The sequence below is a fragment of the Nanorana parkeri genome, unplaced genomic scaffold, assembly GCF_000935625.1.
Source record: "Nanorana parkeri isolate BGI_ZX_2015 unplaced genomic scaffold, ASM93562v1 scaffold348, whole genome shotgun sequence".
Taxonomy (NCBI): Eukaryota; Metazoa; Chordata; class Amphibia; order Anura; family Dicroglossidae; genus Nanorana; species Nanorana parkeri.
In genome coordinates this window covers 838,026-851,588 of record NW_017306616.1, presented here as the reverse complement: position 1 = coordinate 851,588, position 13,563 = coordinate 838,026, and the positions used below count along the sequence as shown (strand labels likewise).

Below are 13,563 nucleotides of genomic sequence, written 5' to 3'. Positions count from 1 at the left end.
GGGGGTTTTTTTTTATGGGTTTTCAGTTCCCATTCACATCATCAAATCCCCCCCTACCCCTATAAAAAAAAAAAAAAAAAAAAGGTTAGGCATACACCAGTTAGGCCTATTATCCCTAATTAAAGCAATCCTGCCGCAGTTTTACACTGCTGTATCAACTGTAGTATCTTAATTCTTGTGATAAAAATCCAGCCTGTTCTCTTCGTTTCTAGTAAGTGTGGACCTAGTCTTGTTCTGCTACTGGTCACTGTTGTATCACCTGTGTTCTCTTAATTCTTAATGACAGCTTGAGAGAAATTGGCCACTAGCAGGATAGTTTTGCACCATTGAGAACAAGGTCAGCAACACTGAACTACTGGCCAATTTCTATCTGATAGTCAAAGCAGGCCTATTAACATTTGATGAAAAGCATGAAAAAATGTTGCTGCTAAAACTACCTGAAAACCTTTTTCTCAAATTAAAATGAATCAGATTGGGATGCTGCTACTGTTTGCAAGCCTCACTAATTGCAAAAAAAAAATCAATTCCACAGCTAAATATGAGCTGCCAGTTTTAACTATCACTGAGACTGTTACTACTGTTCCTGTACACCATATAAATATTTAAGAAACGCAGAAGCATGTTATTTTGAGGATCTGTCCTCAAAGCAATATGAATATTTATTCACCCAACTCTACTCCAGTAGCCACACAGTAGTTTTGTCAACGTTATGAGTTGGTGATATTTACATGTACAAGCAGTCATTTAGGAAAATGTGAAAACATTTTTACAAATATCATTCAGAACTAAGACCTTAACCACATTAGCATTTTTGGCAACGTTAGTGTTTGGCTGCAGTTAGTTAGGAGATGGGATAAAGTATATGGCTATGGTGTTACCTAGACAGGAACAATAGACTATGGTTAAGTACGGATATGGAAACTTGCAAGGTTAGTCACAAAACAGTGAAGAGTTTGGAGAAGGCAGAAGAAGTGAACAATCTAGGACCACATAGCTGAACTGGAAAGTGAGCTGAATTGGATCATTTTTCCAAATCAGCTATTTTGGCCTAGATTGTTCACTTCTCCTGCCGTCTCCAAACTCTTCATCCTTTTGTGAATAACCCTGTTGGTTTTCTCCTATAACGTTTTCCCTTTAGACACAAAATATTAATCTAATAAATGTAAAGGGAATGTGTAGTAGTTTTGTATCTATTTATTTTTCCTTTTTTATGGTCAGGAATAAAAATATATAACTTTTAAAAATGTGGGGGGGTTTTCTACGTTGGTAAATATGTATATGAATATTTTATATTGTCATGTCCAACCAGCAATTGGAGCTCTGTGATCTTTTTCTAATGCTCTGTAAAAATTCTGTGTTATGGGTCCCCTGCTATAAATATTTATTTGCAAAACAAAGCTATTGTGTACATATAATAAAGCTATAAAACAAGAGATAAAAAACTTATAATGCACCTTCATGCATTTGCGGTGTGTTACTGCACGCACGTTTAGATAACCCATATATTTAAAGTGACACTAAACTCAGGAGTTAAAGCTTAAAAATGCATTCAAGTACCCTATTAACAGAAATTTAGCTTATCTGTGTATAACTCAGCTGTAGATACTCAAATCATCTCTGAATTCATGCTGACACTTTCCTTCCTTCTGGAGGGTGGCCACTTTTGTTCCCCATGGTCCCTGTATGTGTTGTAAAGTAGCCTCTGTTCGAGGCTCACTCCCGTAATAGACTACAATCTCACGTTTAGTTTACTTAGATTGTAGTCTATCATGGGAGAAAGCTTGGAGCGGTGGCTACTTTACAACAGACACAGAGACCATGGGGAACAAAAGTAGCCACCCTGCAGTAGTAAGGACAGTATCCGCATAAATTCAGAGATAATTTGAGGATCTTCACCTGACTGATATATAAATAAGCTAAATTATTGTTAATAGTTAAGGTACTTGAATGCAAGTTTAAGGTTTAACTCCTGAGCTTAATGTCACTTTAAAATGGGCAGCCAATGTGCAGCCAGTGCACCAAAACCAGATCTGACCCTTTTTTCTTAATGTAGCACACCACAAGACATGGTAAGGCAGATCCATTGCCTTTGTGTGCTGGTGTGCCATGCAGCAGTTGCATGCTGCATTACCGTGCGTGGCAGGAACACACGCGCTACAACAATGCTAACGTTTGAAGCCTGCCTTAAACTGATCAAACCCACTACGTTTTTTTAATTTCATTTGTTAAAAAGTAATGCATAATAGTTATTAGATTAATAGCAGTTCTTTGATGACATTTCCTTAACCAAAGGTAATTTTCTTCTTCTTTTTTTTCCAGGGGAAATCATTTATCAAGGATGCACTGAAATGCAAAGCACATGGACTGAGACACAAATTCAGCTGCATCAGTCGTAAGTGCCCGGCTATTAAAGAGATGGTATACCAGCTACAGAAGGAATGCTACGCCAAGCACGACCTCTGCTCTGCTGCCAAGGATAATGTTCAAGTGATTGTGGAGATGATTCACTTCAAAGACCTCCTGTTACATGAGTAAGTGATGATGGTCAGAGCATTGCAGCATTGCCAGGGGCGTTTTGCGGCCATTAACTCTGGAATTCCTTGTGTGAAAGGTATTGTAGCCAGGAGCACAAAACTGACATTTGGAATAGAATCAAGTCATCCATAATTTACCACAAATATCCTGTGCTGTAAAATTTCTGCAATGCAATAATATGAATACACGGATGCTGAGAAACTTACAAACTGGAATTATAAGAGTTCAGTATGTGAGAAATAGAATTCAGTAAATCTGCAAGTTATTACTCAGTCCGGGGTTTACACATCATGGAAACCTTTATATCACTACTTGAAGTGTGATACTGTTCTCTTTAGCACGTTTCCATTTTTTAAAATGAATACAGAAGTAAATATGACATATCTGTTAACAGTGGACCTTAAGTCCACTTGGTGAGGGGATCTATTGCCATAATGTGCCCAGCATACTTGCACATTATGGCACACTTACCTACTAGTGTGCTCTCCTCCAGTGCATGCAGGTCCTGACTCTCTGCTGCTTCTTCCAAGTCCTGCACTCTTCTATTTGCCCACTGGGTGGCCATTATAGTTGAAACTCCTGTATATGCTCACAGGAGTTACATCACTGCAGATGCCAGGAATGAGGCTGGAGTGTGCATGCACCTTAGGCCATGTACACATAATAAAAAATTGCTAGGAGCCAGGGAAATAAGTTTTTTGGCAGAAGAGATTTTGCATGTCTCTTTTGACAAAAAAACAACCTCCTTAACAACAAAGTCCAAATCCCATTCGCACTGCCACGGTCTCAAAACCACAAGGTATATGTGGTGACCAGACGGATGGCGTCGTGCAAAACACTAATAGTAAATAAAAGTAATTCACCGGCACACACTTGAAGGGTTTTTAAAGTATTGATACGTTTATTCAATACCCAATGTCGCATGCTGTCATACGGTGCTAACGTTTCGGGTCCGCACAGGGACACTGTCGCAGTGTCACTGTCGCTCTGATGAAGGATCCCTGTGCGGACCCGAAACGTTAGCACCGTATGACAGTATGTGACATTGGGTATTAAATAAACATATCAATACTTTAAAAACCCTTCAAGTGTGTGCCGGTGAATTACTTTTATTTACTACCTCTTAACAAGTTTTTATTTTCAGACGTCAGTTCTCTTTTAACTGTAATTTCAACAACATGGTTTACAAATGCTGTTGCCCTGTGTTACATCATTTGTAATAAGACTCAGTTGTGCATTCTGGGAAATGTCTTCACTATCCAAGCAAAGTTAATAATAAATAACATGCATGCTCACCACCAGAGGTAGTATTCACACCTTAAAAGTACTCACTTGTATCTGCCTACATGATGGCAGCTTCCGGAACTTGTGAACAGTGAATATGGAAATAAGTTTACAGCTGTAACACAATACGATTTATTCACTTCTTTTTGCATAGAAAGTGTAGATTAACAAATTAGATAATAATGTCCTACATGAGGAGAACATTAAGTTATTCTAAGTAAAATGGAAATCCTTGAATTTGATTTGGGCCGCTAATTGTAGGGGTCCCCAATTCTTGCAGCCTACTTTTGAATTAAACAGCGTGCCACCCTGTTGGTTCTTTCATTACTTGGCTGAGTGGAATCTAACCAGTATAATAAAATGTTTCTTGTATGGACCTATGGACTCTCCACAATAGCAGGCTACACCAAACAGATGGCATCCATTATTGTAATGCATTGTCCAAAGAAAATCCAGTGGCTGTGTGGAAGGAAAGTGGTGGTGGTAGGGGTGAGGGGTTCTCTATGTTACCACGCAGTGGGTACCATAACTGAACTTGGGATTTACACTGTAAGTCCTACTGAGAAGCTACTTTTCAATGCATTCTACTACAGACAAATAGTAGGCCAGAGAAAGCTTATCTGTATCTTAAAATATCCATTCTTGAATTTAGACACGTAGTGCATTAAAAATTAATTAAGTAAAATATACACAGCATTTCCTGGAATGGGTGAGCATGTGACTCTCTCCCCCATGTGACAGCTTGGTGCATCCTTATTTGCCAAGTGTTGTCCCATTTGGGCAGGAAAGGAGCCCCTAGCCCTGTGTAAACACAGGCAAAATGGGTTTGTTGCTACAGGGCTTCTTTCCTTAGTCATTGCAGCAGAACAGTGCAGGACTAAGAAAAGCTGGGTATATGCTGAAGGGGGAAACCCCTCCCTGCATAAAATCATCTGGTGCTAATGAAGATTCCGAAGTCTAGTAAAATCTATGTTGCACAATTGTTCAAAGCCCATAATCAATTAAATATAGAAACTTTACTGTTTCATTGCATTATGTACAGCCCATTAAAGAAAACATATGTGCCTGCTAACCAATGATACATAGATAGATAGATAGATAGATAGATAGATAGATAGATAGATAGATAGATAGATAGATAGATAGATAGATAGATGTTGAACACACTACAAATTTTGGCATATACAGAAAAAATGTGGTGTATTTATCGGTGTTAGCAAACATGATTTAGTTGATAAAAGCCAAAGGTTTTTATCAAATAATATTTAATACAAACACCATTTTTCATATTGTGGATAGAATACAGAATGGTTAAAATCCCAATTTATACTGGTTAATTGTGTTCTTTCCTTAGGCCCTACGTTGATCTGGTAAACGTATTACTTACTTGTGGGGATGAAGTGAAAGATGCAATCACCCGCAGTGTGCAAACTCAATGTGCACAGAATTGGGGAAGCCTTTGTTACATTCTAAGTTTCTGCACTTCTGCTATGCAAGGAGATGGTACTACCGGGTCTAGCGATCCCCCCAAAAAGCAAGGGGACCCTGTCAAAGGAGACACAGGCAAAACCATCCGCAGTCACTCTGACTCTTCTTCCCAGTTTGACCTAGAACGAGAAAGCGCTAAATCCTCCAAAAATGAGAAAAACAACAAAGTGCAGTCATACGCACGTGGAAAACCCGTAAGCAACAAAATTGCGTTTAGTGCTACAGAAAGTTCTGAAAAACTGGTCGGTTCAACAGACATCCGTAGGTGAAATAGTGTCTTCACAACCATTCTCCAACATCTTTCCATTGAGAAGCCTGTCATACCTTTTCTGTGGACATTCCAAGGCATTTACCATAAAATAGGGCAATGCTTTGCCTGAAGTGCATTCTCAGATTCAGCAGATTAATCTCAAGCTCCTATGGAGAGGACAGAGCACCATACAACCTATATCATCTAAGAACCCATTCAGGGTATTTCATTGATATACATTGCCATCATGAGATAGTATTTGAACAGATCAGAGTTCAAATCAAACAGATATTTTGGTGTACTTATGATGTGATTAACTGCTTAAACGCAGGCAACCTTAAATGTTGAGTTAAAGCTAAATTGATGTTGAGTGATGTCAAAGAATATTATACTCCTAATAAGCAACTATTCCATTCCATTGATTCTTTAATTGTAAGCCTCTGATGTTTTACTGACACAATGAGAAGGGTTACTTATTTATGTAACTTGGATGGCATTTGTGAAATACACATGATTAGCAATAGTTATTTTAAACATATTTATTTGGCAATTGACCCTACCCCTTACATGCTATCCTTTATAGCACAACTCAGGGTAAGCACCCCCCAGAGTTCTCCCTGGTAATATGTTATGCTTTTTTAAAACAACTCAAATTTTCTAAATGTCATTTGGCTGATCACATGATGTGCCTCTTCTCTTCTCTAGAGCTAGGTGGTTTCAATAATACAGAGAACGGCACTGACATGATGACACTGTGAGTGAAGGTCAATGTGGTAATGCCCCTCAGGGGGCAGGTCCATGATACCCTGCACTCACAGGATCTCTACAGTCTTTGAACCTGGAAGACTGGGGACATCTTGTAGCAAAAAGGTATTACTCCAGGCTATTAAAAAGGTCAACTCCAGATGATTGAAGGTGAGCTGCTTTATTAGTTTATAGACCTACTGGGGGACTATTTTTGTTTTTATTTTATTTTTTAATATTTTATGCCCAGAGTTGAACTTTTCAGTTATTTTGTACTCTTTTCTCCATGCTAGAAATCCAATGAAACCCAATTGCAAGTGGAAAGAGAAAAAAAAAGCTCGGATACCGCCAATCTAGTAGTCAGAGTGTTGTAGCTTCACTACTTTGTACATTATCTAACAGGTCTAAAGAAAATGCAAAGCATTGAATGTCTTGTTCAACAGATCACCTCAGAATGCATCATACATAATAATTATTTCTTTAACACAAGGATGAATTTCCTTATCTTTATATGATGAACATTGCTGCCATTATTTGTTTTTGTGTGGGTGCATGAGAATTTGTTGGTATCTGTGCATGTCTGTGTCTGAATGAAGACATGTTTAACGTACACCTGTCTGGAGGGAAATATGTGAGCTACTATAATTACTGGCCTCCTCCTGAAAATGTTAGTTGTCTGGTTGGCTTCAGTGATTGAAAAAACAAACAGCAAATACAAATCAGAGATAAGCTAGAACTCCTTATGTCTGTGAACAGAGTGTATATGCCAAAGCATCATCGTGACAGCCAGAAAAATAACATTCAGCAATGGCAACCAACATATTTCTCTCATGGCAGGCATACTTTAAGTGTGTGTGTGTTCCCACTCAGTAAGTATATGTATGGACTGCCTGTGGTAGTTAAAAGACCGTGAGATCAGTGATCTCTAGAGTGGCTGAAGATGACAGTCACTGTTGACATCTTTAATGAAGGCAGGACACACCTACAGACAGCATGCAATATGTGAGTAACCTCTCAACCAAGTAGACACTAAAGATGTACATGACGTATGCTCTGCAGGCAATCTATGCTCATTGTGTCCTGTGTAATATTAATCAGAAAATAACTACAAATTCCTGGCCTCTTCAATATTTCAGGTCCCTTTCCTCTGACCCCCTCAGCCTGCTGTCAACCTCTTTGAATCTAAACATGTTAAGTAAACATAACTGAGTATGCTAATGGTGCTACTTTTCAAATCTTAAAGTGACACTAAACTCATGAGTTAAATCTTAAAAATGCATTCAAGTACCTCAACTATAAACAAAAATGTATCTTATTTGTGTATCACTTGGCTCTAGATCCTCAAATCATCAGCAGAAGTAGTATCTCTGAGTTGGTGCTGACACTGTCCTTCCTTCTGCAGGGTGGCTACTTTTGTTCCCCATGGTCCCTGTGTGTGTTGTAAAGTAGCCACCATTCCGAGCTCCCATGATACACTATAATCTCACGTTTAGTTTATTCATTTGTATTGAGTTTGTAGTCTATCACTGGAGTGAGCTTGGTGGCTACTTTACAACACACACCACAGGGACCATGAGGAACAAAAGTAGCCACCCTCCAGAAGGAAGGACAATGTCACCATGAATTCAGAGATTATTTGAGGATCCACAGCCAAATGATACACAAATAAGGTACATTTTAGTAAACAGTCAAGGTACTTGAATGCATTTTTAAGATTTAACTCCTGAGTTTAGTGTCATTTTAAGTAAACAAATAACTTTAGACTTTAAAGTCTGCAAGCCTATCACTCTAAATGAGAAGACAATGGGCATATTAATAGATTTAAGCAACATGGCCTTCCACTTAGATGATAGACTGATAGAAAAAGACACCAAAAATATGCCAGTGGGTATAATTTGAGACATGTTGCCCTGGTTTCTCTCTTACATGGCTACATACTGCCACACACAGGACTATTCCTCCCTTTAGCAAGACTAGTATATTGTAGTAAAGCTGGTTGCTGAGTCTCACACCATTGACAGGTTAAGAGTGAGAACTCTGCATCTTTCACATTTATTAAGAACTTTGCAGGATGAATGTAACAGTTTATAAACCAGGCAAAGTCTTCTGATCTAAGCTACACTAAACTAATATTGCTGACAGGAAAGCTGCAAGTGAACCACTGACCAGTAGACAGTATCATGCCTTTAACAAACATGTCTGCCTATGATAGTTACTACAAATACTGTATCAATTGGGACCCAGTAGGGAAGACAGGATAAGATTATTTGCTCCTTGCCTCCAGCTGCCTCTTGCTCCTGTGAATACTGGAGATTTGCATGAGGGCAGGCAGCATCTCAAGCGCTCCCTTTGATGGCCATCAAACACTCCCAGCTACCTGAGCTGCTATGGTGGCATTCATGACTGGTATCTGCATCCACTGCAGGCAAGGTGTATATGGTTACTGTTTTAACTAAAAAAAAATTTGCAGGTCTGAATGAAGTTATTGTTTGTTTACATGTATATCTACTGTTTCTTTGCTGTTATTGTATATATGTTCTATTATGCTCTATTTATTGTATTGTTTTCCTTTATGAACACAATATTGCATACACATACCTGTACACCAGCACATTAGGCACACGCCTCCCTTACTATACACATGAGCAGACACATGTACACTTTTTTTTTCTGGCTCGGCTAATTTATACCAAAATCTTTTCCACCTTGTGTTGTACATATTTTACGCCACTAGTAGTATATTTTGTTAAGCAACTTAATATAATTTGATGCAGTTGTGTAATGTAATTGATGTCATAACACTTTATTTATTGCTATAATTATTTTATTATTAATAAACATTTTATGTATAATCAGGAACTGTTTGGTTTCTATACCGTGAACATTTTGTGAAGTAATAATTGTCACATAAAGGCCTCTTATACCGTATACTGACTGACCAAATATTAGAAAGGTATAGATACATTAGTTCTGCTGTGCAAAGCAAAATGTTGAATTTTAATATTTAGATTTAAAAATATCTCATATCTCAGGGCTTTACTGTTAGTCACATCAAATATGTCTGTGTACAGCAGTACTTGAAAAGACCCTGTCACCATACTATTCATTTCAACAACAATCTTCCCATGAGATTACGGCTGGCTACTTGCAGAGAGATCAGCGTCCCTGGTTACCTGCTAACCAGGGACACTGATCTCCAGACAGCAAACTCTCCCTGGCGCTCTGGGAGTCTGCCGCTCCCGGCCGCCCAGGAAAGAAACACTGCTTTTTCTTTTTTTAACTTTATTCTGACAGAGCCGTGTCAGAATAGAAAAAAAAAAAACATTTTGCCCATAGGAATGCATTGCTAGATTCCTATTGGCTATTTCAATTTGCAATAGCCAATGGTAAAATAGCATTGCACCCGCCCTCTGCTGCAGTTCTCCATCAGGTCCATCAGCAGAGGGCGGGTACAATGCTCCGTGATAATAAAGAAAAAGCGGCGTTTCTCTTCTGGGCGGCTGGGAGTGGGAGACTCCCAGAGCGCCCGGGAGAGTTTTTTTTATTTTTTTACGGCAGCAGAAGTGCCGGCCAATAGAAAACTGTTGGGCGGAGCTAGCTGTCATTGCTAGCTCCGCACAATCGTCTTCTATTTATTTTTCTGTTCTGCTCGGTCCCTCTGAGGGACCAAGCAGAACAGCCGAGCCGAATGCCGCTCAGCGGCATTCGGCTATTCACTCACTGCTGTTCGGCATCTATAAGAATAGACCGAACAGCAGCGAGTAGCCTGCCGGAGGTTCGGCCTAGCCGATCCAGGTGAGCATGTTCAACCGACCCGAAGCCACCCGATGTACTGCTGATTTCAGCCGATCTATGGCTGAAATCAGCCGTACCAGCCTGAAGTGAATTGCCGAACACTTCAGGTCGGTCTTTCACTCGACTGCCTACGGCAGCTTAGTGAATAGACCCCTGTGTGTATTTCGCATATTTCATGCAAATTATTAACCTGCAAAAGCCTCCCTTGTTTAGGCACCTAAAACGCCTGAGACTGCTGCCTGGTGCCGCCATCTTGGATGTAATGTCTGCAACACCAGCTAACACAGAGCTGTCACGCAAGTGACACTCCATAGCAGGGGTAAGCAAACTTCTATCCTCCAGCTGTGGTGAAACTACAAATTCCATCATGCATCTGCCTCTAGGAGCCATGCCTGTGACTAACACAGTCTTGCAATGCCTAATGGGATTTGTAGCTGCACCACAACTGAAGGGCCGGAATTTGTCTAACCCTGCTATAGTATGATCCTTCAATCCTCCCCCAGCTCTACATACAGGGCTGGATTTCCACAAGGCCCGGCCTCGAGTCGCCAGGGGTGAAGAATCTCCTGATGCTCGGGGCATGCAGTTCCGGTCACCGGGCGGGTAGTTGTTTTTTACATTTAGCCCTGCTTTGGGCAAGCACGGCTAAATGTAGAGCGGGGAAGCCGCTGCTCCTTTACAAGTGATCTCAGTGATGTCGCCAAGATCACTTGTAATAACCCAGCTTGTGATGTAAATGGGGTTCCAGATTGTAAGGGGGGCTTCTGATGTGAAAGGGGGGGGACTTTGATGTGAAGGGGTTAATTTTTTTTGTCTTTTTGCCTGGGGTCCCTGATCCCTGTCTAGGATAATGGTTTGGTATAAAAGGTGCCATGACTGAAAAAAGGTTGAGAAACGCTGCTCTCCAACAGAACAAAACTGATCTGACCACTGTACTGGTTTTTAAAGAATATTATTATTATACAGGATTTATATAGCGCCAACAGTTTGCGCAGCGCTTCACTCACACTGAAATGTATCCAAGCTCTTCGCATTGCAATATTGTTTTATGATTGTTTTATGATGACACTTCAGATTAAGAAGTCCCAGAGAACAACGTTGCTAAAGTCGCCTCATGCATTACACTTATTTTAAACCCTAGCTCTAAAGTGTATCTAAACCCAAGGATAAGAATTTAAAATACTGCAGCTTACCAGGCCTTAGATGAGGTAGCTGCTTTAGTCTTTTTTGTTTCCTTTATTTGCACCTGGTGATCCTGTCGGTAACATTATTCCTGTTCTAGGGTGTAAATGCTTATTCACTTTACTGTATATATGGAGTAGTGGTGTTGTTACCCCAGGCTACTTGCTCATGATTACAGAACACTTCCCTTCCCCATCTCCATAACATAGTAGGGAGGTGTTCAGTTCAGATAGAACTGGTAAGATCTGATGTCTTCTTTTGGGTTTGCAGAGCAGCAGAGTCACTGTTGTCAGCTCACCTGCTCTAGTAGGATAAACAGGTATGGGGTTTTGGGGGGCGAGGTTTTGCACTTATCAAACATATAATAAAATTCCTTCAATGGCCACGCTGCACAAACTGCCAGTGGCAGAACATCATGTTGTCTTCATGTCCTTATGTTATATAACTATTACAACTAGTGTTGCATTTCTATCGGGTCCAGCCACATTTGAGAGTATACAATATATAACTCCTGATGAAGGGCAAGAGTGTGAACCTCCCAAATGCATTGGCTTTCTGTTTTTTGGTAATTCAGTGAAACATCGCTTTAGATCAGGGGTGGGCAAACTCTGGCCCTTCAGCTGTTGTGGAACTACAAATGAGGCATTGCAAGATTCTCACAGCCACAGACATGACTTTCAGAGACAGATGCATCATAGGATTTGTAGTTTCACCACAGCTGGAGGTCGGCATTTGCCCACCCCTGCTTTAGACTCTGACCATTGGTGTGACAATTTTTCTGCTTCATGTATAATTGGATTTCACTGAAGGTTCCTCTTCCATTTGGATGTTTTAATGGTATTTTAACTGAAACATGTTAGCTTAATCAAAAATGGTATCCCAGATACCAATAACAGAAAATCTGTTTGTCTGTGCTAGGTTTCCGTCTATCTTTTCACTAAAGAAATTTCCCCTCACTCCCTGACTGGATAACCACAAAGGAAGTTTGGAGAAATCTCTCTACTTGGGACACAAACAGTAATACAAACGGACTGAGGTGTTAACTCTTCCTAAATCTGCCGGACAAAAATATTATTGCTGTGGGAGAGCTTCTGCCCATTTTTCATCCTGGTAACTATAGAAGAAGTGAGGGAACATTTATCCAACAGGAAACAATACAACAATCCCCTAGCACACTCTACAGCTAATCAAAGTGTTATTAAATAATCCATGAAAAAAAGTGTAGACGTACACATTACATCTTTTGTCCTCTTTTTTCGTTGCCGATAATGAGTCTGTTGTGTGGTGTGTGGAGTTTCCACCTATAGGCTTCTTTGCCTTGCAGGGCCTCCCTGGAGCCACCCAGATGTGTGCGCCCCTGACTGTTATTGAATCCTCACATGCCGTTTGGTGCTGTGCTCGTGGGAAGCATGCATTCTGGTGCAGCGCTTGAAGGACACAAGTGCATTACAGACAGCTTGCTGGTGCTGTGCTCAGGTGAAACATGTGCCCCATACGGGCAGGGCTCTGGTTCTGTGTTGGGCAATGCATGGACATTATTGAGAGTTCACAAGGAATCATGGGACATGTGGTCCCAAAGATTTAGATCTCTGACATGCTCAGGGCATGCTGTTCAGGGAAGCACTGACGACACTGGTAAGAGAAAATTAAAACAGCTACAAGGTAAAGCCTCATTTACATGTTATGGATTCCATAAGAATCAGCGCATTCTTATGGTGGGAATCACAGGTGGTTCTGGACAGCCGCGGCCACTCAGCCTGTATAAAACAACGACAGTTCCAGCAGTTACCTGCGGCTACGGATAGGTGTTCAACCCTAGATGCAGACAGATTGTATCTAGGGCCAGTCATCTGTCCTCAGCTGCAGGTAACTGATGGATGTGCGGATACGTGTGGATAGCGGCTACAGCTGCGGCTCCTGTAAGATTGTCAATGCTTTGTACAGACTGAGCGGCTGCAGCTGCCCAGAACCACCTGTCATTCCTTCTTCAAGGAATATGCAGCCAGACATTAAACCTTGTGTGAATTGGGCCTTTGGGGCACAATAAAGGAAAATAACACTATATAAACTACTAGATGGGTAGAGCCTAATGCAAAGAGAAAGAGCAATGTTGCATTGAAAGCTTTATACTACTTTAAACAGTTTAACAGACTGAAAATGTTGTATACATTTATTATGGGTATTTATAAAGGGCCGACAATTTACACAGCACTTTACCTACTGTACATTTACATCAGTCCTGACCTCAAGTAGCTTACAATCTAAGGTCCCTTTCTCATATACAT

At 40.4% G+C, this 13,563-nt stretch overlaps 1 protein-coding gene across 1 annotated transcript in view; it reads left to right on the top strand.

Moving 5' to 3' along the window:
- STC2 (stanniocalcin 2) overlaps positions 1–6,114 on the top strand; it is a 23,989-nt gene extending 17,875 nt beyond the window's left edge. Inside the window, exons 3-4 of the mRNA XM_018558617.1 lie at positions 2,320–2,531; positions 5,174–6,114. Of these exons, the coding sequence (XP_018414119.1) occupies positions 2,320–2,531; positions 5,174–5,576 (615 nt within the window). The 3' untranslated portion in view covers positions 5,577–6,114. The remainder of the gene's footprint in view (positions 1–2,319; positions 2,532–5,173) is intronic.
- Positions 6,115–13,563: the final 7,449 nt, after the last annotated feature.